This window comes from Leucoraja erinacea, chromosome 7, assembly GCF_028641065.1.
Source record: "Leucoraja erinacea ecotype New England chromosome 7, Leri_hhj_1, whole genome shotgun sequence".
Lineage (NCBI taxonomy): Eukaryota > Metazoa > Chordata > Chondrichthyes > Rajiformes > Rajidae > Leucoraja > Leucoraja erinaceus.
In genome coordinates, this window is record NC_073383.1 from 45137073 (window position 1) to 45164387 (window position 27315).

The window sequence follows — 27315 nt, forward strand, 5'->3', positions numbered from 1 at the left end:
TCAAAGTCCTTGCCGAACTCCATATAGACATTGTCCTTGTCAATCTTTTTGTTTACTTCTTCAAAAAGTTTAATCAAATTTGTAAAACACTATCTCCCACTTTCGTAACCCAAAGAAAACCATAACCATAAAAACAGAATAGAAATGCTCTTTGAGGCACTTGGCCATCTGCGGCTCTGCAAATAGATGAAAGCTTTGGTTTCTGAAGTTATTATAAGACCTCTTATAAAATCCTGCCACAGATCCAGTTCCACTATGCGATCAGTCGTACGCTACAGATGGATGCACTTCCCAGAAGGTGCAGTCTTCATGGAAGTCTCCCATCCTGTAGGATGGGCAGGATAGTGCTCTAATTCCATCTCTACTACACTCAGACCAAAGAAGAGTTACAAAAAAAACTTCTCTCGCCGTCTCCCTATGCTCAGCCTCCTCGCAGAAGCATCTTGAGCCAAAGCTTCAACAATTACCCTCAACATAACACCTGCACCTAAAGGACACTAATGGCTGCTTCTTAAATCTACCATGCTACTTCTCCTCTCAGCTGCTCACTCAACAGTGAAATTCTATGTCAGATCCTTTGATTTGGTCCAGGTACCTTTGTTAAAATTAGTTGGTACAGTGCTGATTATCATCTCTACATGAAGCTGGATACAGGCATGATGCCCTGGGAGAGTGGATCTGGTCAAGTGGTCATCTAAATCAGTAAATGGATCTCCCTTTAACAAACCATGGAACCACATTGGTACAGAGACAGGTCCTTGTGCCCATCAAGTCCACACCATCCATCAAATATCCAATTAAAATAATCCTATCCTGTTCTCTCTGCAGTCCCACCAATTGCCTTGACATTCTACCACTGTCCTAGAATCTAGAGACAGTTTATGTGGCCAATTAACCCACCAACCTGTGCATCTTTGGGAGGAGGGACGAACCTGAGCACCTGGAGGAACCCATGTGGTCATGGGGAGAACATGCAAACTCCACAAAGACAACACCTGAGGTCAGCATTGAACCCGGATCGCAATTGCCCTGAGGGAGCGGCACGACCAGCTGTGCACTGCCACAACTGTTTTTCTATTCTAACATTTGTAGGGTTCCTATTGTCTACATGCTGACTGTGTGAATGGGCCCTTGAGCACATTCAGTGTTAACCTGAAGACACACTGTGCCTTCTGCACAATAACAATTCTCTGCCTTTTCAGGTCTTCTTGGTGGTGGCCAACTTTGAAAAGAATGAACAGAACCAGGAATATTCGGTTATCTACAGGTGGAGCCGAAGGAAGATGCAGTTTATGATGTACCAGAGGTTAGCGACCCACAGTGCCCGGGACTGGGAGGCCTTTCAGATCAACGGGGAGACCTTTCTCGCTGTAGCCAACCACCGTGAAGGTATGCTCTAATAATCTCCTGTTGACGTTTAACCATGTTCTTCCTAATGTGTTGGAATGGTCACCTTTATCTTCAGGGGGCTGGAAGACAAAAAGGCTGCAAAGGTCGGTAACGCCATCCTTAGTGTTCATAAAGTTCATACAGCATAGAAACAATCCCCTTAGGCACTCCCTGTGTGGGTTGGTCAACATGCACCCACCTACACCGATACCATTTTCCAACACTCTGTCCATAACCTTCTATGCTCATCTAAATACTTTGAACGTTGAGAGTCTCTGCCTCCACCAACCTCTCAAGCAGTGCAGTCATGGTTTCAGACCCTCCTCAAATCCCCTCTAAATTGAACACCCTTATCTTAAACCCGTGCCCTCCGACATAAACATTACAGCAAAGAGGGAAAGGTTTGCAGTATCTGGACCCCCTTAATTTTGTATACATCAGTCAAGTCCCCTCTCAACCTACAACCTACTCCAAGGAAAACAAGCCCAGCCTAGCAAGCCTCTCATCATAACCGGAATACTCCATCCCAGGCAACATTTTAATTAACCTCCTCTAGTGCAGTCACATCCTTGCTATATTGTGGTGACCAGACTTACACTCAGTACTCCAGCTGCTGGCTTAAGCCCCTGTCCCACTTAGGAAACATGAACGGAAACCTCTGGAGACTTTGCGCCCCACCCAAGGTTTCTGTGTGGTTCCCGGAGGTTGCAGGTGGTTGCCGGAGGTTGCAGGTAGTGGAAGCAGGTAGGGAGACTGACAAAAACCTCCGGGAACCGCACAGAAACCTTGGTTGGGGCGCAAAGTCTCCAGAGGTTTCCGTTCAAGTTTCCTAAGTGGGACAGGGGCATAACTGAACTGTTATGTAACTGTGCCATAACTTCCCTGCTCATAGATCCTGTGCTGTGGTTCCTAATGTGGCCCGCCAAGTCCCTGGTTATCCTCTTGCCCTCCTTCTACTTCTATTTGGGACATGTTTCTGTTTGGGACTCCACACACAGGAGGATTTAGTGGTCTTTGTACAGATAAGGTTTACAAGAACAAAAATATAATCTGAAAACTGCAGATGCTGGGAACCTGAAATAAAAAAACATAAAATGATGGAAATGCTCAGTGTTTCCAGTTGTTCAGTTGGTGGAAAGAGAAATAGGGTCACTGGTAGGAAAATCAAAGTCAATGTTTCAGGTCAGAGACCCCTTTGTCTGATCTGTAAAAGATGAAAACATATTAGTTTTAAGTAACAGGGTGAGTTGGGGAGGGATAGCTAGGTCTGATAAGGTGAAGCCAGGATTGCTTTAGGTATGGGAAGAGGAAAAATTAGTTAAGACCAAAGTTGGACGCTTGAAGACTGAAACAGGTGAATTTATTATGGGGAACAAGGAAATGGCAGATGAATGGAACAGGTGCTTTGGATCCGTCTTCACTAAGAAAGACACAAACAATCTCCCTGATGTACAGATCAGTCTGAAGAAGGGATTTGGCCCGAAACGTTACCTATTTCCTTCGCTCCGTAGATGCTGCTGCACCCGCTGAGTTTCTCCAGCATTTTTGTGTACCTTCCCTGATGTACAAGTGGCCAGAGGATCTAGGGTGACGGAGGAACTAAAGGAAATTCACGTTAGGCAGGGAATGGTGTTGGGTAGACTGATGGGACTGAAGGCTGATAAATCCCCAGGGCCTGATGGTCTGCATCCCAGGGTACTTAAGGAAGAGGCTCTAGAAACCGTGGACGCATTGGTGATCATTTTCCAATGTTCTACAGATTCAGGATCGGTTCCTGTAGATTGGAGGGTAGCTAATGTTATCCCACTTTTTACGAAAATCGAGAGAGAGAAAACAGGTAATTATAGACCAGTTAGCCTGACATCGGTGGTGGGGAAGATACTGGAGTCAATCATAAAAGATGAAATAGCGGCACTTTTGGATAGCAGTAACAGGATCGGTCCGAGTCAGCATGGATTTATGAAGGAGAAATCATGCTTGACTAATCTTCTGGAATTTTTTGAGGATGTAACTAGGAAAATGGACAAGGGAGAGCCAGTGGATGTAGTGTACCTGGACTTTCAGAAAGCATTTGATAAGGTCCCACATAGGAGATTAGTGGTCAAAATTAGAGCACATGGTATTGGGGGTAGGGTACTGAAGACATGGATAGAAAATTGGTTGGCAGACAGGAAACAAAGAGTAGGGATTAACAGGTTCCTTTCAGAATGGTAGGCAGTGACAAGTGGGGTACCGCAAGGCTCGGTGCTGGGACCGCAGCTATTTACAACATACATCAATGATTTAGATGAAGGGATTCAGTAACATTAGCAAATTTGTAGATGACACAAAGCTGGGTGGCAGTGAACTGTGAGGAGGATGCTATGAGAATGCAGGGTGACTTGGACAGGTTGGGTGAGTGGCAGATGCATGGCAGATGCAGTTTAATGTGGATAAATGTGAGGTTATCAACTTTGGTGGTAAAAACAGGAAGGTAGATTATTATCTGAATGGTGTCAAGTTGGAAAAAGGGAAAGTACAAAGAGATCTGGAGGGTCCTTGTTCATCAGTCACTGAAAGTAATCATGCAGGTCCAGCAGGCAGTGAAGAAAGCTAATGGCATGTTGGCCTTCATAACAAGAAGAGTTGAGTATAGCCCAGTAAACAGTGTGTGGCTGAAGTTGTGTTTCCCTGAATGCACCTTCAGTAGGAAGAAAGACTCCTTGTCTGCAATCAAAAACTTAGCTATGTGCTGTGGGGTGCAGGGTTAAACCAGTCTGGTCTGTTGTGATTGATACAATCTATATATTACTAAAACTCTCATCTTGTTTGTTTGTTTGTTTGTATGCGTGCGCATGAGATCCCAAAACCCGGCCAAAATCGTACACAATAGCGCTACAATTTTTGGTCCATCTTACACATCATTGTCCCGTGATGTTCAGATTGATGGTATATTTTACAAGTTATTAACATTTTAAACTTTACAAAAATCGCTTTTCAAACCACTTTTCCACGGCCAACCCGTCAGCCGCGTTTGACGTCACAATGACGTCACAATGGGATCCCGAATCTCATTTACATAAAAAATCGCGGTTTTCAAAAACACTCCGTTTTAATCAAATTCTTCTTTTTTCATTAACAGCTAACATTGTGTTTAGATTATTTTAAAGAAAAAACGCGATTTTCATTGAGAATGTAATTCAAAAAAAAGATTTTCATTGTAGGGGGATGGGAAAGGGGGGAGGTTTCATTTTTTTTAAATCGCGATTTTCATTGTGTGGGGGTGGGATATGGGAGGTGAGGAGCGGGGGAGCAGAGAGATAGAAACATAGAAAATAGGTGCAGGAGTAGGCCATTCGGCCCTTCGAGCCTGCACCGCCATCCAATATGATCATGGCTGATCATCCAACTCAGTATCCTGTACCTGCCTTCTTTCCATACCCCCTGATCCCTTTAGCCACAAGGGTCACATCTAACTCCCTCTTAAATATAGCCAATGAACTGGCCTCAACTACTTTCTGTGGCAGAGAATTCCACAGATTCACCACTCTCCGTGTGAATTTTTTTTTCTCATCTCGGCCCTAAAAGACTTCCCCCTTATCCTTAAACTGTAACCCCTTGTTCTGGACTTCCCCATAGAGGGAGAGGGAGGGGGAAAGTGAGGGAGAGGGAGAGAGAGGGGAAAGTGGGGGAGTTGGGGAGGGAGAGTGGGAGGAGGGGGGAGAGAGGGAGAGAGGAGGGGAGGAGTGGGGGAGGTAGAGAGAAGGGGATAGAGGGAAGAGGAGGGCAATGGGGAGGTGAGGAGGGAGAATGGAGGAGCGGAAGAGGGGGGAGGTGAGGAGTGGGGGAGCAGGGAGATAGAGGGAAAGGAGTTATGGAGGAAGGGAGTGACTGAGGGTAAGGGAAAGGGAGGGGAGGGTGAGGGAGCAAGTGGGGGAGGGAAGGAGGAGAGGGGAAAGGAGAGGAAGGGTGAAGAGGAGGAGACGGGGTTGCTGGGGATGAGGGGGAATGGAGGTGGATAGGGGTAGGAGAAGGGATGGCGAGGCGTAGTTGGTGGAGGGTTGCCGTGACTCGCGTCACAACGGGGATCTCTCGCGTCACAACGGGAACCCCTCAGCCGCGCCTGCGCAGTTGGGGGCTATGGGTCAGTGGTGGAATAATGCCTTGGGTTAGCACCTGGTTTAGTGATATATATTATCTACCTGCAGGGACTGACAATAGCCCATAGTGTCAGGCATTATTCAAGCTGCACAAGTATTTGGAGACCAGGCAGTAGTTTTGAACAGTAACGCAGCATTCTTCTCATTCACCTTATTATTTGAATCAACGGCTGCTGAAGCCCACGACTTCCTCTTCCTCTCCATGTAATTTCAAAAGATTTTCATGGACACGTCGATATATTACGTTTGCTTTAGTGTTTGCATTAATTAGAGTGCATATGTTAGAGTCAGGAAAAGCTTACCTGTCAAGACCACCCACACACACCAAATATCACATTTCACTGACATAGGTTTAGGTTTGAATGAGTGGGCTTCCCAGTTCCCCGTGATGTAGCCCCACAGAAGGTGTGGAGATTCCTGCCGTGCATGTGCTGCCACATCTGCCCTGTGCTGGCTGACGATTAAATTACCTGACAGAAGAGAATTGAACTGAAGTTGCTTTGATGGCCACGATTTGAGCTTTGTTCTGTACGTTCCGCAGGTAGAGTGTACGGGTCCTCGTTGGGTGAGTTATCTTTCAAGAAATCGCCTGTTTTCCATCAAAGTGAGTTGCGCGTGATGAAAACATGAAGCAAAATGTTTCTGCATCAGTCATAGCCTCGGGCCAGCGTGCAGTTTTAAAGATATGTGCTCAGCCCTCAGTCTTGTAGATAGCTCATTTTGTACCCTGCCTGTACGACCTGTAGAATGACATGAAAGGGACAGGTTGCTCTGTGTGCACAGAAGGGAAAATCAAGCCCATTTTTCTGGTGCCTTTTGTTACCCTAGAACATCCCATCATCTGTTGCAGACATCCAAGCTCTTTTGATATATAATCACTTTTATGAAAAAGCAAACAAATTACATAGCAAGAACCTATAAACCTGCAACGACTTTGCACTCCATTTTTAGTAATGTGTAGGAAGGAACTGCAGATGCTGGTTTAAACCAAAGATAGACACGAAAAGCTGGAGTAACTCAGCAGGTCAGACAGCATCTCTGGAGAAAAGGAATAGGTGACGTTTTGGGTCGAGACCCTTCTTCAGACTGAGAGTCAGGGGAAAGGGAAATGAGAGATAAAGAGGGTGATATAGAGAGATATAGAACAAATGAATGAAAGATATGCAAAAAAGTAAGAATAATAAAGGAAACAGGCCATTGTTAGCTGTCGGCCAGGTGTAAACGTGTTACAGACAATGAATCAACAATTTCAAAAGATACATCTTTCATTCTGTGCACAGCCATATGATAACAGCCAGATTATCTGCTTATCGATATTACCTGAGTGATAATTCATGGACAGGGATGCCAGGCAGAACAAAATGAGCAGGGATGTTTTATGGAACATGATATTCCTTATATTTGAGGAAATAAGAGCAATGGGAAACTGGCACAGAAGAGGAAGTGCAGCCACCCTATATAGATCAGTTGCGATCCTATTGAAAGGCAAGGTAGGCTTGAGGGTTGGAATGGCCAAATACTGTTCCTAATCTCTTGTGTCAGTTGAAAGGCTAGTCAGGATCTGAGTTTAATAACTGACTAAAGAGATGGCACTGTCAACAATGCAGGAGTACTACACCGGAGTGATAACCATATAACAATTACAGCACGGAAACAGGCCATCTCGGCCCTACAAGTCCGTGCCGAACAATTATTCTCCCTTAGTCCCACCTTCCTGCACTCATACCATAACCCTCCATTCCCTTCTCATCCATATGCCTATCCAATTTATTTTTAAATGATACCATCGAACCTGCCTCCACCACTTCCACTGGAAGCTCATTCCACACCGCTACCACTCTCTGAGTAAAGAAGTTCCCCCTCATGTTACTCCTAAACTTCTGTCCCTTAATTCTGAAGTCATGTCCTCTTGTTTGAATCTTCCCTATTCTCGAAGGGAAAAGCTTGTCCACATCAACTCTGTCTATCCCTCTCATCATTTTAAAGACCTCTATCAAGTCCCCCCTTAACCTTCTGTGCTGCAGAGAATAAAGACCTAACTTATTCAACCTTCTCTGTAACTTTAGTTGTTGAAACCCAGGCAACATTCTAGTAAATCTCCTCTGTACTCTCTCTATTTTGTTGACATCCTTCCTATAATTGGGCGACCAAAATTGTACACCCATACTCCAGATTTGGTCTCACCAATGCCTTGTACAATTTTAACATTACATCCCAGCTTCTATACTCAATGCTCTGATTTATAAAGGCTAGCATACCAAAAGCTTTCTTTACCACCCTATCTATATGAGATTCCACCTTCAAGGAACTATGCACGGTTATTCCCAGATCCCTCTGTTCAACTGTATTCTTCAATTCCCTACCATTTACCATGTACGTCCTATTTTGGTTTGGCCTGCCAAGGTGTAGCACCTCACATTTATCAGCATTAAACTCCATCTGCCATCTTTCAGCCCATTCTTCCAAATGGCCTAAATCACTCTGTAGACTTTGGAAATCCTCTTCATTATCCACAACACCCCCTCTATCTTGGTATCATCTGCATACTTACTAATCCAATTTACCACACCTTCATCCAGATCATTGATGTACATGACAAACAACAAAGGACCCAACACAGATCCCTGAGGCACCCCACTAGTCACCTGCCTCCAACCCGACAAACAGCCATCCATCATTACCCTCTGGCGTCTCCCATTCAGCCACTGTTGAATCCATCTTGCTACTCCTGCATTTATACCCAACAGTTGAACCTTCTTAACCAACCTTCCATGAGGAACCTTGTCAAAGGCCTTACTAAACTCCATATAGACAACATCCACTGCCTTACCTTCGTCAATTTCCCTAATAACCTCTTCAAACAATTCAAGAAGATTAGTCAAACATGACCTTCCAGGCAAAAATCCATGTTGACTGTTCTTAATCAGACCCTGTTTATCCAGATGCTTTATATATATTATCTCTAAGTATCTTTTCCATTAATTTGCCCACCACTGACGTCAAACTAACAGGTCTATAATTGCTAGGTTTACTCTTAGAACCCTTTTTAAACAATGGAACAACATGCGCAGTACGCCAATCCTCGGGGACTATTCCCGTTTCTAATGACATTTGAAATATTTCTGTTATAGCCCCGGCTATTTCTACACTAACTTCCCTCAATGTCCTAGGGAATATCCTGTCAGGACCTGGAGACTTATCCACTTTTATATTTTTCAAACGTGTCAGTACTTCTTTTACTTTGAAACTCATAGTATCCATAGCTACTCTACTAGTTTCCCTTACCTCATATAATTCAATATACTTCTCCTTGGTGAATACCGAAGAAAATAAATTGTTCAATATCTCCCGCATCTCTTTTGGCTCTGCAGATAGCTGTCCACTCTGTCTCTCCAATGGACCAATTTTATCTCTCGTTACCCTTTTGCTATTAATATAGCTGTAGAAACCCTTTGGATTGACTTTCACCTTACTTGCCAAAGCAACCTCATATCTTCTTTTAGCTTTTCTAATTTCTTTCTTAAGATTCTTTTTACATTCCTTATACTCCTCAAGCACCTCATTTACTTCATGCTGCCTCTAATTATTGTAGATCTCCCTCTTTTTCCAAACAAGATGTCCAATTTCCCTTGAAAACCAGGGCTCTTTCCAATTTTTACTGTTTCCTTTCAACCGAACAGGAACATAAAGATTCTGTACTCTTAAAATGTCCCTATTAAATGTCCTCCTTTTCTCTTCTACATCCTTCCCATAAAACAAAATGTCCCAGTTCACTCCTTTTAAATCATTTCGCATCTCATCAAAGTTAGCCTTTCTCCAATCAAAAATCTCAACCCTAGGTCCAGTTCTGACCCTCTCCATAATTATATTGAAACTAATAGTATTGTGATCACTGGACCCGAAGTGCTCCCCAACGCATACCTCCGCCACCTGTCCCGTCTCATTTCCTAACAGGAGGTCCAGCACTGCCCCTCCTCTAGTAGGTACCTCTATGTATTGCTGCAAAAAACTATCCTGCACACATTTTACAAACTCCAAACCATCCAGCCCATTTACAGAATGTGTTTCCCAGTCTGTGTGTGGAAAGTTGAAATCTCCCACAATCACTACCTTGTGCTTACTACTAATATCTGCTATCTCCTTACATATTTGCTCTTCCAATTCTCGATACCCATTTGGCGGTCTATAATACACCCCTATAAGTGTTGCTACACCTTTCCCACTTCTCAGTTCCACCCAAATACCCTCCCTAGATGAGCCCTCCAATCTATCCTGCCAAAGCACTGCTGTAATATCTTCCCTGACAAGCAATGCAACACCTCCACCTCTTGCCCCTCCAATTCTATCACACCTGAAGCAACGAAATCCTGGAATATTTAGTTTCCAATCACAGCCCTCCTGCAACCATGTTTCAGTGATCGCCACAACATCATACTTCCAGGTGTCTATCCAAACTCTAAGCTCATCCACCTTTCTTACAATGCTCCTAGCATTAAAATATGCACATTTAAGAAACCTCCCGCCTCTTATTCTCTGTTTATTTCCTTTTTCTTCTTTCTCCTCTTGTGTCCGAGTGCTTCCCTTTTCTGCTTCCTGCCTCCCATTCTGTCTACTAGCTTTCTCTATTTGAGTCCCTCGCCCCAACTATTCTAGTTTAAAGTCTCCCCAGTAGCCTTTGCAAATTTCCCCACCAGGATATTGGTCCCCCTCGGGTTCAAGTGCAACCCATCCTTTCTGTAGTCCCACCTTCCCCAAAAGAAGTCCCAATGATCCAGAAAAAATGAATCCCTGCCCTCTGCACCAGTCTTTCAGCCACGCATTTATCCTCCACCTCGCTCCATTCCTACTCACACTGTCGCGTGGCACAGGCAGTAATCCTGATAACTAAATAATCCTGAAGTAATAACTAATCCTTTGTATCATTCTCTGAAGTGGGAATTGAAAGTGCTATTGATTGGTCGATTAAGAAATGCAAAATTCAGCTGTGAGAAGATTTGTGAAGGTCATATGCGTCTAACAATTTTTGCTCATCTACTGGTCTACCTTGAAGCATTAACAGAAAATTGAAGTGTTTGCCCAGTTCTTAAATTTAACTTTGTGAATACAGCAGTCAAAATCAGTCAAATATGGGTGGGAAACCAGCTAAATTCCTTTCAAAGGCAAAAGTGAGGCAAGTTTGACTGTTACTGTCAACGTCATTCATTGCTGAGGACTTTGAAGGGTGTGCATCAATGTTACGATTACGTCTCTCTTAAAGAATGGTGGTGCATCATTTTTGTGCATGACCTTGTTTTCCAAATGGGCTCACCTACACCTACAGGGACCACAGCTCCCAATCTTAAACACCTGACCACAGCCTGGGTTTATGCTGAAGCTTTAATGTAGTAAGACATCTTAAGGATGACTCTTCTAAGTAGTTCATCTATCCAAAATGAGCTCAATAAAGGTGTTTGACAATGCAAGACCTCAAAACTGATGATTTATCTACAAAACTACAAAACAGGGGGGCAGTCTTTTAAAATTGAGATATGTAGAAAGTTCTTCTCTCAGATGGAAGTGAATCTCTGGAATTCTCTGCTCCCGAGGGTGGTGGAGGGTGGATCACAGATATATTTTAGGGAGAGGTAGATATATATTTGAAAGCTCGAAGCATTGGCGGTTATGGAACTGGCACAGAAAAGGAGTTGAGGCTGGCATAGATTAGGCATGATCGTGAAGAATGGTGGGGCAGGCTTGAGGGGCCAAGGTGGTTTATTCCTGCTCCCATTTTCTTGTGTCTTGCACCATTGACATTAGCCAAGTTCACTCTGGGACTTTGGGAAAGAAAGTCTGGAGTCAGTAGGATTCAAAACATCGAACTTCACCCCTGAACCCAAGCGAACCAGACCATCAAATAAATTCCTGACTAGGGGAGATATGAAAATTATATGGAATTTCAAATAGATATTTTAATATTTCAGGAAGAAGAAACTACATTCCATTGTGCTCCAGGCATATCAAAACAGGGTTACAAGCCAGAACAAGAATGGGAAAGTTTTTCGATGCTTTACCTGTTTCAACCATCAGTTCTTTCGTTGTTGATGTTATAGAGATTTGTCAGTATTCAATAGAAATAAACATTTGGTAGGTAAGCCGCTGAGAATATCTGCCCCAGTAGATGGCGTTAAGATACAGATCAGAAACTGATCCTGTTCCAATAAGCTGCTAAGGTGTTTGTAAGTGGCAGGAAAGGAACCGGGAATACAGAAGAGTTTGAAATCGGTGTAAATCATTAATCACAATCAACCTGCTCTAGACAGGATGATGGTTAAGCAATCAAATCAATCACCAAATCTCAGGGAAGAAATTAAGTTAAATGCCACTTAACATTTCGATAGGTAAATAATACATGTATTGACATATTGCAACAATTTGACAAGAGGACACTTATATTTACAAGATTAACTTTTAACAGTTGATCCCTTATTAAGACAATGCAGATTTTGAAGATCAATTTAGGGCACATTTGGTATAAATACTGCCTCTTAGTTCAACCGTGACTTCTGGCGCTGTCTCTGTGGAGTTTACATGTTCGCCCCACAAGTGCAATGGTTTCTTCTGAGTGCACTGGTTTCGTCCCACATCCCAAAGCTTTGTGAGTTGGGAAGAATGTGCACCTATCGAGTCTGTGCCCTAACGTGCCAACCCAGCAACCATCCGTTTAAGCCAGTCCTGCGTGAATCCCCTTTTTTATTCACCCCACATGCTCAACAACTCCCATCAGATTCAACCACTCACGCACACTCTAGAGCGGTCAACTTACAGCGACCGATTAGTCTACCAACCTGAACATCTTTAAGATGTAAAAGGAAACCAGAGTAACTGAAATAAACTCACGTGGTTCCCAAGGAATTCCTGCACTCCCGCAAACTCGCCAGTGTCCCAGTTTCCACACTTTCTTTCGCTCATCGGTGCCCCACTTCCTGCACTCCCTCCCGTTCACTCATCAATGTCCAAGATACCACATTCCCCTTTGCTCACCCATGCCCCAGATACCACACTCCCATTCACACTCTGGTGCTCCAGTTGCCATGCTTACTTCCCAATCAATTGTATCTGTCTTTCAGAATCCCTTGAAATTGATCGTGATCTTGTTTCCCGCATTTTATTCACTCACTGGGTCTACTGGAACATTTATCATTCTGCTGTGTCATTCCAAAAAAATTAAATTAAATGTGCCTGGGAATGATTGATATGAATGACACCCGATAGCCTGGAAAATCTGCTTGCCCAGCAGCACCAGTGTATGTCAGATTAATAAAGTTATACTGTGTCTGCCAATGTTTGTGGAAAACTGATAGAAACCAATTGGCTGCTGCATTTCCTCATGAGAAACAGTGACCACATTTCTGCGGCATTGTTTTGATTAGCTGCAGTTCGCATGTGTAAGGAGTTATCTGGGGCATATCATTTCCACTCGTCCTTGCTGAGAGTGTATGTAGACCAGCTTCTTTATTGGGGTGATGAGGGCTGGGGGCCTCTTCATGGAACTTGATGGCTTTAACACTCATAGTGTCATACAGCACAGAAACAGGACCTTTAGCCGAAGCACTCATTCATGCCGACCAAGATGCCCATCCACATTAGTCCCAGTTGCCTGTGTTTGATCAAGATATGTTTTAACCTTTCCTATCCATGTACTTGTTCAAATGTCTCTTAAATATTGTTACGGTACCTGCCTCAACTGCTTCCTCTGGCAGTTCAGTCTATGTATGTAGCGCCGCAGAATTTTTCCCCCTTTTCCCCCCCCCCCCCATCTCCCTTCTGTTTTTGATTTTTCTGTTTCTTGTTTTTTGTGCTAAATTGTATGTATGCACTGAGTACGAGCAGCTTTCAGTTTCACTGTACATGTATAGTGACAATAAATGGCATATCTATATCTATATCTGTACATACCATCCACTGTGTGAAAAAATTGCCCCTCTGGTTCCTATTATATTTTTCCCCTCTCACCTTAAACCTATTTGTTTCTTCTTTTAAGGAGACAACCACAACATTGACAGTGTTATTTACAAGTGGAATCCCAAGTCACACCTATTTGAAAGAAACCAGACGATTCCCACTTCAGGAGCCTACGACTGGGAGTTCTTTACCATCGGACCATATTCCTTCCTAGTTGTGGCGAACACCTTCAATGGGACCTCAACCCGGATCTACTCACGAATTTACATCCAACTGGATGGAATGTTCCGACTTTTCCAATCAATGCCTGTAAGTGCCCCATTCCTCTCTACCTTAAACAAGGCGCATATATTCAGTGTCAAAAGACAGGCGTACTTCACATTTCTCTGCCGGAATAGCAGAGGTGGTGGTCACCTTACTATAGACAGGGTGCAATTATGTCAGAAGGGGGCAGAAATATTCACAGGACTATTGGTGGGACTGACGGACTGAGTTATGAGTAGAGTCTGAATACCTGGGACTGTTTTCCCTGGAACACAAAAATCATGAAGGGTGTAAAGACGGTGTATTGCCACAATCGTTTTCCCAGGGGAGGGAAATCTAAAACTAGCAGATATAGGTATATGGTGAGAACAGAAAGTTTTAAAATGGACTATTATTTCACGCAGAACATGAAATGGAACATGGGTACACGGAATAAGCCGTCAGAGGAAGCTGTAGGGACAGGTACTGCTGCAATGTTTAAAATATATTTGGACATGTTCAGAGACAGGAAAGGTTTAACGAGATATGCAGGCAAATTGGACTAGCTCAGGAAGGAACTTTGGCCGACATGGATGAGTTAGGCCAAATGGCTCGTTTCTGTGCTCCATGGCTTTATGGCCCTGTGGTCAGATCTGGAGGAGACCATTCATCTATCCCACCAATCAATAATACCTTGGCTGATCTGAACCTTAACTTTGTCTATTACTCGGGAGTATCTGAAAGAGAGTCACAAGAAGTAGATTACATTATAAAATGGGGGCCATGATTCTTATAATGTCAGCAAGTACAACAGTCATAGGGGGATACCTCAGAGATTAAAAATCCATTCATGCACCTTCAATGGCATTGGGTGAGGACCAAATGCCAGTCAGGTCACTGTGAGACATCCCACCCCTTTTTATGTTGGTGATACGGGTATAAATAAATAATATTTATACTCATTAAAACAAATAAAGCAGGTAGGCAGGTCTGTTGTCTCAAATAGAGCATATAATCTCTGACAAATCAACACTGCCGATCAGATGCAGAGTGGATTACTGTCACCTTATTATGGGCAACCATTAGTCATGAATAACCAGGGACTCTGCTCAGTTATGTAATGCTGAATGAATAAGGGGTCCTTGGAATTGTGCTGATAGCCTTGATCACTCCAACTGTGATGCCACTTTCAAGAAACTCCATACCTGCACTACTAGATTCCTCTGCTCTACAACATTCTGCCTGGTCATTCACTGTGTAGGTCCAGCCCTAGTTTAACATCCCAAAATACAACACCTCACACTTACCTGCATTAAACCATTAACCATTCCTCAGCCCACTTGGTCAAGATTCTGCTGTAATTTTTGAAAATCATCTTCCCTATCTACAATACCACCCACTTTAGTTTAGTCTGCAAACGCACATATCATGCTTTCTAAATTCTCATCCATAGTATTTAAATATCATACGTACTGACAATGGAATTAATACTTCAAACTTGCAGCAGCATAACAGTCCGGTAAATACAAATCTCATAGATAACATATAAGAAAAAAACAATAAATTAATAAACCCAGTATTAGTGCAAAAAGCCCAAAGTCCCTTAAGTGCAACCATGACTGTCCATAGTTAGTTTTTTGTAGTGTTCAAGAGTTTGATGGATGTTCGGAAGAAGTTATTATTGAACCTATACCTTCTTCCCAATGGTAGGAGCTAAATGAGAGTGTGTCCTGGGTGGAATGGGTCTTTGATGATGCTGGCTGCCTTTTTGAGGCAGTGTCTCTAATAGATGTAGAGAAATAAGCCTTTCTTTTCTTACAGACATATGGTGCTACAGACTGGGAGATTTTCCGTGTTGAAGGACGAATCTTCCTCGCAGTTGCCAACAGTCAGAGCTATCAGACAGGGGCATCAAACGGAATCAACTCCTTCAACATCAATTCCACCATCTATGAACTTAACATCACCGCCCAGATGTTTGTCAAGTTTCAGGACATCCCGACATACAGGTATGTTATTTAGATGTTGATCAGACTAGCTATTATCTCCTCTTCCTTCAATGACCAGTTGCTGATTTGTGATCTTGTAAACAGCAGAGATAAGGAGCAGTGAGTTTGCTTCTGTGACTCTGGTTGAAGGAGATACCTTGATTAGAGAGAACACTATAGTGGGATGTTTTACATTTATCCAAGCCAGCAAATGGTACCTATCTTTAACATCATGTTGGCATGATCCTATTGAATGGCAGAACAGGTTTATGGGGCCGAAAGGCCTGCTCCTGTTCCAACATGCAGTGTGCAGGCCTCCAGAGATAGCAGCAGGGTAAATTTGCCTTGCCTTTTGGCGAGAGCCTGAGCACTGCTCCGCCACCCTGCCTGACCACCATTACACTGCATTTTCCTAACCTATCTCAGCACTGAACTCTCTTAATGGAACAGTGGTGTAGTGGGTAGAGCCATTGCTTTGCGACACTAGAGAATCAGGTTCAATCCCAGGGCTGCCAACGCATTTGACAAAATTCTCATGCTCTCGCCCTGATCACAAATTTCTCACGCTCAAAAATCTGCAGGTGCTGGAAGTTCAAAATAAAGCAAAAAATGTTTTAGAGGTGAGTAAAAACAATGAGGTGAATATATAAGGTGAAAGGATAGTGGGAGCGTTGGAGACGCGGGGAAGAATCTCGGGCTAAGGCTCCGCACCGATGCCTGACCCCCGGGTCACCGACCCTCACCACCCCCATACACCAGCTGGACAAGGAGCACTTGGGCCGGCCCACACCTCCCACTCACACACACACTGGCACACACAATGTTTAAAGGGATACGGGCCAAATGTGGATAAATGGGACTAGTTTACATGGGGTATCTTGATCTGCGTGTACAAGTTGGGATGAAGGGCCTGTTTCCATGCTGTAAGACTATGACACATTGTAGAAAGGGTGCAATTGCTCTGGAGAGGATCCAGGGGCGATTTATGAAGATGTTGGCAGGGCTGGAATTTTTTTTTCACTTTGAAGAAATATTTGATAACTGGGATTGTATTCTCTGCAGCAACGGAGTATGAGAATAGGACCTGTTTCGCTTAACAAAGAATGTAGGAAGGAACTGCACATGCTGGTTTAAACTGAAGATAAACACTATAAACTAGAAAAATTCAGCAGGACAGGCAGCATCTCTGGAGAGAAAGAATGGGTGATGTGTGTTCTGTATAATGTCTTCTGTATATTGTTTCAAATTTAATTCCCTTTTGAAAGCCAAATTTTAACCTTTGTCTACCTTTCAGAAAGCACATTCCATGTCAAAATGATTAATTGTGCAATAACTGTATCGCATAATCTCCCAGGCAAGGTAATGTTCCAAGTTGCTGTCAGAAAGTGTTTCAGAAAGAGTTGCTGTCAGACCTCAGTGCTCAGGAACTGCACTAGCCACCAAACCAGGACTTAGCTTTGTGTGCAGCAGAGCCACCTGGTGACTGAGTTTGCAGTTCTTTCTCGCATATCTCAGTTTATATTACCTGGAAATTCAAATGGTGCATTTAAAAATATATTTCTAGTGCTTCAGATTTGAACATTGTGTTTTTTTTCTCAGAGTAAAATACAGGCAGAATTACATTACGCCAAAATTTCAACCTGGCATTTGCAGTCACCAAATGTGCTTCCAATATCCATGTATTTTCTGCATCAGACACAATGACGTTTCCTGATGCAATCTCCGTTTTCCTGTTTATCAGTTTATCAGTTTTCACTTTATCAGTTTCCACCAATGACACTCTTTTGTCTTCTCCACTTACCACTTCCAGCCTTGGTTACTCTCTGCACCCTTCTCTCCCCCATCTGACTCAGCCACTCCTTACCTGGAACCAACCATCATTTGCCATCTCTTGCTCTAACCCTTCCCCTCACCTCATTCTGACATTTATCTTCATTCTACTTCATTAGTCTGAAGAAGAATCCTGACCCAAAACATTTTCTGTCCAATTCCCTCTGCAGATAATGTATGAGGCGCTGTTGGTCCACCCATTTGTTTTTTTTGCTCAAAAATCCAGTATTGCAGTCTCTAGTTTCTAGAGTTGACGCCCATACAACGTTTAATCAGGATACTTGGTTCTGTAGTGTGCTACAGCCCAGGCGTAAGTAATGCTGCATTCTCTAATCTAGAGGGACTTCCCTGAACAAGACCCAGACCAGATCCGGGAGTTGGACTGAGGAAGTTCCCTCATATCTCTTCTTCCTTCTAGACCATCTCCCCTACCCTCAAACCACAAAGCCAACCTCTGCCCAAACGCGCCACGCTACCATAATATCAGCCACCTCTTGTCATTGATCCTACAATCCCCCTGAAGCTCTGGTTCCCTCAGAGAAGTTGGGGAAATTGGATTGATGGGTGTGCTCTGCAGAGCAGCATAGACTTGATGGGCTGAATAGCCTCCAGTGTTGTGGGAAAATGTGAGAAATCCCCCAATTTAACTTCCAACTTTGCCCTGATTTGCATTTTTGCCTCGAGCCTTTGTCCAACCATTTGACATGCACAATATAGGTAAGATCCTGGAGAGTGTTGTAGAGCAGAGAGACCTAGTGTACAGGTGCACAGTTCCCTGAAAATGGTGACATAGGTTAAAAAAAGGTGGTGAAGATGTTTGGCATGCTTGCCTTCTTTAGGGAGGATATTGAGCATATAAGGTGGGATGTTGTGTTTCATCTGTACATGACGTTGGTGAGACCACATTTGGAGTATTGTATGCAGTTCTGGTCACCCTACTGGAGGAAATGTGTCATTAAGCTGTAAAAACAGTGCAGAAAATATTTATCAAGATGTGACCAGGACACAGGGAGTTGAGATTGGGATAAGCTCACCACCTCCAGTTTAAATTCCATTTGGAATATTTTGGAGGACCAAGAAACCAAGAAGAACCAGGAAGTAGGCTGGGATGTTTTTCACTCGAGCTTTGGAGGCTGAGGTATATAAAATCATAAAATGCGTGGATAAGGTGAATGGTCACAGTCTTTTTTTACCAGGGTAAGGTCCAGAACCCGAAGGCATTTAAGGTGAAAGGGGAAAGATTTAAAAGTGGCCCAAGGGGCAATTTCTTCATGTAAAGGGTGATGCCTACATGGAATGAGCTGCCAGAGGAAGTTGTAGAAGTAGGTACAATGATATTATTTAAATACACTTAGACACTACATGGATAGGAAAGGTTTAGAGAGATATGAAATGCAGGCAAATGGGACTGGTTCAAGTAAAAAACCTGGTATGGAGGAGTTCAGCTGAAGACCCGTATTATGCCCACTGCCAATGACCTTATGCCCACTGCCAATGACTGTGACCTTCATTGAGGAAATGCCTCCTGACTTCGCCTCTGAATGTTCTCAGCTCTACATTAAGGTTACATTTTGTTTTGGGCTGTTCTGACAGATGAGGTGGTTCCACTCTGCCAGACCCACCACAGCTTAAACTATTACTGTCAACAGAACAGAAGCCTGAGTGTGAATGGGATCTGGGTTTGAAGCCAGTGCATAAATGGAGGCTTAAATATGAATGGGGCCTGAGTATAAGTGGATCTCAAAGTGTGATTGCAACATGAAAATGAAGCATCCTGAAAGAACCAGGGATGAATGGCACATGATGAATGACAGGGAGTAGGGTCTGGACCACAGGCTCATCACCTCTCATCTTTGTGTTACAGTGCAGTTGACTGGGAGTTCTTCACAGTGGGCGATGACAGCTTCCTGGTTGTGGCAAACTCATTTGATGGCTCCAAGTTTTTTTTAAACAGTGTTATATACAGGTGAGCACATCTGTCAAGAGAAGGTTGGATGTGAACGTACTCACAGCAACTCCTGTTCACACCCTCTGTGCACTCCGAACTACATTGGCTCTCATCCTGACAGCAGATTGACTTTTAAATCCTTCTTCCTATATTCCCAAACTTCTGAATGGTCTCCTCTTCTCCCCATCCAGCCCATAAAAACATGTGTAATCTCCACATTTTTCAATTGCTCATCACTGACTTCAAATCACCCTGTCACTGGCTGCTATCCCACAGCCACTGAAGCCAGATGTTCTTGCAAAATGTCTCTGATGCTCAATCTCTCTTTCCTCCTCTTAAGATGCTGCTTTAAACCGACTGCTTAACTTATTTCTAATATCTTCTTATGTGGCTCTAGGTCACATTTTGGTTGCTAAAACTCCTGTGCAGTGCCTTGGAATATTATTTTGTTACACAAACTCAAAAATTAAGCTCTCTCTCTTAAACTGTCTTAAACTACACTCCAAAGAAAAAATGGATGTTGTTTCAGAGATTTAATTTTCTTGCAGGTGGCAGGGTTTTGAAAGTTTTGTTCCGGTCCATCATCTCCCAACGTATGGCTGTACAGACTGGGAACAGTTCAACACAGACGAAGGTTCATATCTCATCTATTCTAGTGCGAAGGAACGGATTTCTAAGGTGCTTAAACTGAAGGTCTATTGACCCAAGAATTAACGTGGCCAAAGCTTCACAGATCAAGATGGAATGGAAAACTCGTGAACATGAGGACCAATCACTCCAGGGATTTTATAGTGGAACTAATTTACCTCCGTGAACCAGGTTTTATGTCAAGAAAGACAATCCTGCATTTTTGTGCGCATTGGGTACCTTGTTTGGTAGTGTTATAGAACTATCGTAAGAGGAGAGAGAGAGTATGCTGGAGAAAATCTGGGTCTGGAAGCTATTCTACGGTCAAGGATGCAGGAGTTTCAAATAACTTTCTTTTACAAATGTGTTACTTTGTTTACTTCCCATGTGACCACATATCAGTGTCAGGAAAAACTGGCTGATTGCAGACTTACCTTTCGATGAAAGAAGGTCGACATAGATCAATCATTTCAGAGAATCTTCCTGGACGGAAAAAGTATTTCTTCTAAGAGCATTCTCCATTTTTTTTAAAATGTTTTGCACATGTCCTCCCCAACACAGTGTTGACGCACCGGCGAGCACTAATAGGTTGGATTTGGAGGGAATAGGGGAGCCGGACTCCCCAGTGCCATTGATTCAGCTCTCCATAAAATGCATCAAGCTACTCTCCGCCAAGCAGAGCTGCTTTGCTGAGGTTGCTTTATTTAAGATCTCATATACGATGGATAAAGGTTGTCAAGGGAGTCCCATCACCAACAATCAATGATAAATGTCTCAACTTTCATTTATAGCAAGTCCAAAATAAAGGTACATCTTGAAAGCAAAAATTAGTTCATTCGGAAGGTGAGGAGCCCAGATTGGCGTCTCTCACTACAAGAGTTCATTGTGGATGACACTGGAAGGACAATGGGAGAGGCAACATACCCACTACCTTTGAATCTCAATAGTGTTTACAATGTATGGAACTGAAGAAACCTCTGCCATTCCTAAGCATCGCCTTGCGGCCTGTTTGCTATATCATTGGAGCTATTCTTCCAAAGGAGAGACTGGATGTGGACTGACACTTAAAACTGTAATTTGGTTGGAATTCTAATCAGTTTCTAGGATTGCACTGGAGAATTATACAACACAGAACATCAAAAGACTGTTTCAAGTTCTAGCCCAGGTGCAGCTCGCAGATCAGTTATTTGATTCAATCTAGTGATAATGATATGGGTGAAAGTGGAACCCAGTTTTTACATGGAATTGCAGAATGCACCAAAGACAAGTCTCCTCAAAATGCCTTGACATGGAGAAATTATACCTTTTCTCTTTCAACTTCAAATGGTATGAATGAGGAATGATTCGTTTATTTTGAATTTGTGCCTGAACTTCCATTTCTTTTAGAGCAAACTGGTGTACTGTGAAGCTCCATGATCTTGCAGCCTGCCTCTCGTCATGTGGTCCCTTCACTAGAGATGATTATTTATCAAAATAGGATCGACCCTCATTTTTTTTAAATTGTTAAATGTTCAAAATGATATCTGACACAGAAATATGTGCAAACTCTCCAGTGTGGTGCTTTTGTAATCTGGACTCTGCTCATGATGTGAAACTTCCTAGAAATGTTTGGATGATTGAGGAAATAGATTGATTTTAACCTTTCTTATATATACATAGCATTTATCTAAGAAGGTTGTGTTCTTATTCCTGGACCCCTAAATGAGAGCGAAGCAACTACAGACATGAATATTTTAACTGCCTTTAAATTGCCTGATCACAACTTTTTATCCCTAAAATTTGTAAACTATTTTTTTATGTACTGTTGCTTGCATCTTCACATTCTAACCTTGGTGTGAACTATGAAGTGGTGGAATGATGTGCAGGTTATTTACTGGTCAGATGAGGTGGCAAAGTCGCAGTTAACTGTTCCACTGCTTAGGGAAGAGTGTGGTGGGAAGACGTGGTCCAGTGAGCAGTCTGGCTGTCAGAGTGGTGGGAGAACATTTGTTAACATGGTAGTGTACGCAACAGCGCGTTGAATAGCTTCACCCATTGGCACACAAGCTTTCAACTGGACTGCATCCAAGATCTGAGACTCGGTCTCCTGAATCTGACTTGGCAATGGGACCACAGAGCTCCTGATGTGGGCAGCCAGTGTTCCTTCTCCTTATCAGTACTGGTTGAAGTTAAGTAGAGGTATCTGGAGATAAACCAAGAAGCATGGAATGTTAAAGTAGATTCAGGTCATCCCCAGGTTATGGCAGTGTTCCATTCCTGAGGACTGCTCATAACCCAACAGATTGTAAGGAAACAGGGCCTTGGCTGAGTTCCCATGATGTAGAAGATGCCTGCATCCTTGCAGCAGCTGGTAAATCCATCCCACAGGTCTTCCAAACACTTTCTTGTGTATGTTATGTACATGGAGGTCCTGTAGAATCATAGAAACCTACAGCATGGAAACAGGCCCTTCAGGTCAACGTCCATACCAACCAAGATGCCCCATCAATGATAGTTCCACATGTTGCATTTGGCTCATATCTGTCTAAACCTTTCCTATCCATGCACCTATCCAAATGTATTTTAAATGTTGTTATAGTACCTGCCTCAACTAACTCCTCTGGCAACTTGCTCCATATTCCCACTAATACACCTACTAACTCCTATGTGAAAATGTAGTCTGATAGTTTCTCAGCCCCCAACCTGACATAAGGCGTGTACCTAATCAATGCGTGTCAGAGATGATTCCACAATTGTGGGATTTGTTCCTGAGGATATTTTACTTCAGGACTATTCTATTTGTAGCAGGCCCTCTTGAGGAGCTTCAAGGTGAACATTAACCATTCAAAGGCACAGTTTACACCTTGACCATTCCTTGCTTTGAGGTATTGCAGGGGGAGTCTTCTTTCACCGGTGGTAAAACCCTCTGATGCCTCACATTGTAAGGAGTGCTGTTGGTAACCTGGCAGCAATGGCATAATAACGATCAGACCTCAAGTTTCTTGACTTAGTTACAGAGCGCAATGTTTAATTTTAAAATATAGTTGCTGTTGTGCATGGTGGGCCAGACGAGACACGTTCCACGGAAAGTGTGGAGACTCCTCTTGCTTGGATGCTGGCTCATATCCATTAACATCATTCAATACAGGAACAGGCTGAAATAATAAGATACTTTGATTCCTTGCTCAGAGTACAATAAACCCACTCTTGAAAACTTTCAAACACTGGTTAGGCCAAGCTTGGAGAATTAGGCAGTTTTGGTCACGACAACATGGGAAAGACATGGTTGTACTGGAGAGGGTTCAGGGGAGATTCACCAGGATGTTGCCTGGATCGGAGGGGGGCAGTTATGGGAAGGGATTGGATATGCCAGGTTTCTTTTCCCTGGAGCAAAGAATGCAGAGGACTGACCTGGTAGAAAAATACAAAATTATGAGTGCCATATACAGGGTAGATAGGCAGAATCTATATTCCCATGGGCAGGGGTATGTAAAATAGAATTGCATAGATTTAAGGTGCAAGAAAGGAGATTTAAAAAGGGTTTGAGGGGAAGGTTTTTTATGCAGTGGTTGATATATGGAATTCATTGCCAAAGGAGGTGGTGGAACCAGATACACTCATTGCATTGAAGAGATATTTAGATGGGCACTTGAATGTGCAAGGATATATTGTTGGCAAATGGGATTAAAGTAGATGGACAAAAGGTCAGCATGGACGTGGTGGGTGGAAGGCCCCTTTTATGTGCTGTACAACTGTATGACTTGAGACTCTGTAAAATTAAGGCACCGCTAGACTCCCTCAACCGCTGTTGTACTTGCAATGAATGAACTCCTACCATCTGCTGCTAGACCATCCCAGGACATTGATCCAATAACAAAGGTGAATTTGGTGATAAACCTTCAAGTCAGGATAGACTGTCTGAAGAAGGGTCCTGACCTGAAACAACATCTATCCATTCCTTCCACAGATACTGCTTGACCCATTGATTTACTTCAGAATTTTGTGTTTTACTTCTTCCAAAGAGTTCATTTATATGTTGCCTTCTCCAGCAGCATCATATCTAGCATTGGGCACTCACTGATCTTGCTGCATATAACCATATACATTTAAAACAGGCTATTTCCTAGGTTAAGAATACCTGTCTTTTACGGACGCTCATAAAAATGATTGACAATAGACCATAGACAATAGGTGCAGGAGGAGGCCATTTGGCCCTTCGAGCCAGCACCGCCATTCAATGTGATCATGGCTGATCATCCCCAATCAGTACCCCGTTCCTGCCTTCACCCCATATCCCCTGACTCAGCTATTTTTAAGAGCCCTATCTAGCTCTCTCTTGAAAGCATCCAGATAACCTGCCTCCACCGCCCTTTGAGGCAGAGAATTCCACAGACTCACCACTCTCTGTGAGAAAAACTGTTTCCTCGTCTCCGTTCTAAATGGCTTACTCCTTATTCTTAAACTGTGGCCCCTGGTTCTGGAACATGTTTCCTGCCTCTATCATGTCCAAGCCTTTAACAATCTTATATGTTTCAATCAGATCTCCTCTCATCGTTCTAAACTCCAGAGTGTACAAGCCCAGCTGCTCCATTCTCTCAGCATATGACAGTCCCGCCATCCCGGGAATTAACCTTGTAAACCTACGCTGCACTCTCTCAATAGCAAGAATGTCCTTCCTCAAATTAGGGGACCAAAACTGCACACAATACTCCAGGTGTGGTCTCACTAGGGCTCTGTACAACTGCAGAAGGACCTCTTTGCTACTATATTCGATTCCTCTTGTTATAAAGGCCAACATGCCATTCGCTATCTTCACTGCCTGCTGTACTTGCATGCTTACTTTCATAGACTGATGTACAAGGACCCCCAGATCCCGTTGTACTTCCCCTTTTCCAAACTTGACGGCATTTAGATAGTAATCTGCCTTGCTGTTTTTGCTACCATAGTGGATAACCGCACATTTATCCGCATGAATTCCCATATTATTAGATTCAAAAGTCAGCATAGGTATATATGTTCATTCCAACAGATGTCAGAAATGGTTTTCTCTCTCCCCACTTTTCATAATCATCTTTTTTATCACTTATCTGCTTTTAATGCCATTGATTGCAATGCAGTGGAGGTGTGATTACCATATTGAATGATATTTGTGTTTTTTCTGACATTGACAAAATAGTCTTCTGGGCCCTTATGAAAACGGAACCAGTTCATTACCCAAGGATGGCCTGTGTAAATAACTTAAGAGAAACACCAGAGTTTATAAAAGCCATACTCTGTTGCCACATTAGATTTTTTTGTATGGATTACTAATAAGCCAGGACATGAAGATGGTTGCATACAGAACTCAAGAGTGTTTTATGTTCAACCTACAGAAAGCACAAAATAGAAGTGGATATGTTAAAAACCAAGTGGAAGGTATCTAGAAATTTCACAACGTTAAATATTCTCTGTAGAGAAAAGGCTAAAAAGGAAACCGGTGTTGAAAATTGTGAGTGGGTGCGATAAATGGTGTAGCGGGAAATTGACCCCCCTGGTTGGAGTGCAGGTAAGCAGAGTACACAAACCTAAAACAATTGGCAGAACGGAGAGGACAAAGATTTGGTTTGTGCTTATGCACTGTTAGTGGTGATCTGGGGCACATTGGCTGAAAGGAAAGGGATAATAGTTATCAAAGGGAATTGGATAAATAATTGTAGGAGATTTGCAGGGCTTTGAGTCGGTGGCGGGGGTCGGTTGATTTAGAAGATGAATGAGTCTTAACTAAGCTCTCAAAGATCTGATTTGGGTTTGATGGGCTGAATGGCCTCTTGGTGCTGTAACCCCTTGGGATCTCACTATTTAATCCACTGGTACATTGTAGAAAACAAGTTATTTATTTTATATAATATATATTTAAATATTACAGAATTAATGTATGAATAAAGATAAATGAAATCTTACCATGTTGGTTATCGATGCTGTGGTCGTTCTCATTATAATTATTGGGGCATAACCATGTGATAACTCTTTTGAAACTTGGAATTTAGCCCAGACATCCCGTTTGTCTCAGTATATTCAATAATTGATTTGCTTCTCAACTACAATAAAATCATTAATGGCTACATATGTATGACTTCAGAATTATATGACTATTGATCAGAACTGATTTAATCAAAGAATCCAAGTCAATATACAACAGATCGCAGAGATTAATCTGAAACTGCTGATCTTGATGATGTCAGGTTACTCATCCATCAAAACAATAATGAGAATTATACTAAATGCTAGACTGTGGAGGAGGCCCAGGACAGAAAGAGATACTAGTTACTATAGCATTTTGTATCTATCTTCAGTGTAAACCAGCATCTACAGTTCCTTCCTGCACATGAGAATTATGCTGGCAGCCAAGCCAATTCCATGTTTAAAGTCCTCAGTGATCTTGGGCAGGAGCAGTCTGGCTATCAAGAGAATATCTATATCTATCTATCTATCTATCTTCTATCTATCTTATATATATAAAACTCAAATCAGTCCGCCTGCCGCCGTACGGCGTCCGCCGTGCGTTGCTTCCTTTGACGCTCCGCAACTCCGAAACCGGACGCAGAATCGCCGACGTCTTTTCCATTTCGGTAGAGATTTCGCTTTTCTTTCTAAGTATCCGCTCCTCGTTACATTTCGTCGTGTTTAAGTACGCTTTTTAAATCAAATCCTTCACCCCCCCCCCACCACCTCAATATTTCAAAAAGAAACTGGGGAGATCCACACAAGCCTGGGTGTCCTGTGAACGTTCCATCGTGTGATGTCACAATGCCCGATGCTCACAGATGGCCAATCGGGCTTGGATTCATTTACATATGCCTTTGCAGGAGCCACAGCCCCGGTGAACCATTCCATCGTGTGATGTCACAATGCCCAAATGTTCAAATTGCCATTGTTGCCATAGAAGAACGCTCAGTGATTCCTGGGATTCAAATTCTTATGAACTAAGACTGTCATTTCTGATTTTGCTTGTGAAGTGAAAAGTCCTGAATTGCATTTGTCTGATGCAGGAAGATTGTTCCAGATGTTGGGGAAGTCCAGGACACGCGGGACACAGTTTAAGGATAAAGGGGAAATCCTTTAGTACTGAGATGAGGGAAACATTTTTCACACAGATAGTGGTGAGTCTCTGGAACTCTCTGCCACAGAAGGTAGTGGAGGCCAGTTCATTGGCTATATTTAAGAGGGAGTTAGATGTGGCCCTTGTGGCTAA

The 27315-nt window shown here is 42.9% G+C and overlaps 1 protein-coding gene across 1 annotated transcript in view; it reads left to right on the forward strand.

Annotated features, from left to right (window-relative positions):
• The window catches only part of LOC129698944 (thrombospondin-type laminin G domain and EAR repeat-containing protein-like), a 60337-nt gene extending 34149 nt beyond the window's left edge, over positions 1 to 26188 (forward strand). Inside the window, exons 8-12 of the mRNA XM_055638432.1 lie at positions 1203 to 1389; positions 13549 to 13778; positions 15534 to 15721; positions 19395 to 19496; positions 20027 to 26188. Coding sequence (XP_055494407.1) covers positions 1203 to 1389; positions 13549 to 13778; positions 15534 to 15721; positions 19395 to 19496; positions 20027 to 20180 — 861 coding nt within the window. The 3' untranslated portion in view covers positions 20181 to 26188. The remainder of the gene's footprint in view (positions 1 to 1202; positions 1390 to 13548; positions 13779 to 15533; positions 15722 to 19394; positions 19497 to 20026) is intronic.
• The last annotated feature ends 1127 nt before the right edge of the window (positions 26189 to 27315 follow it).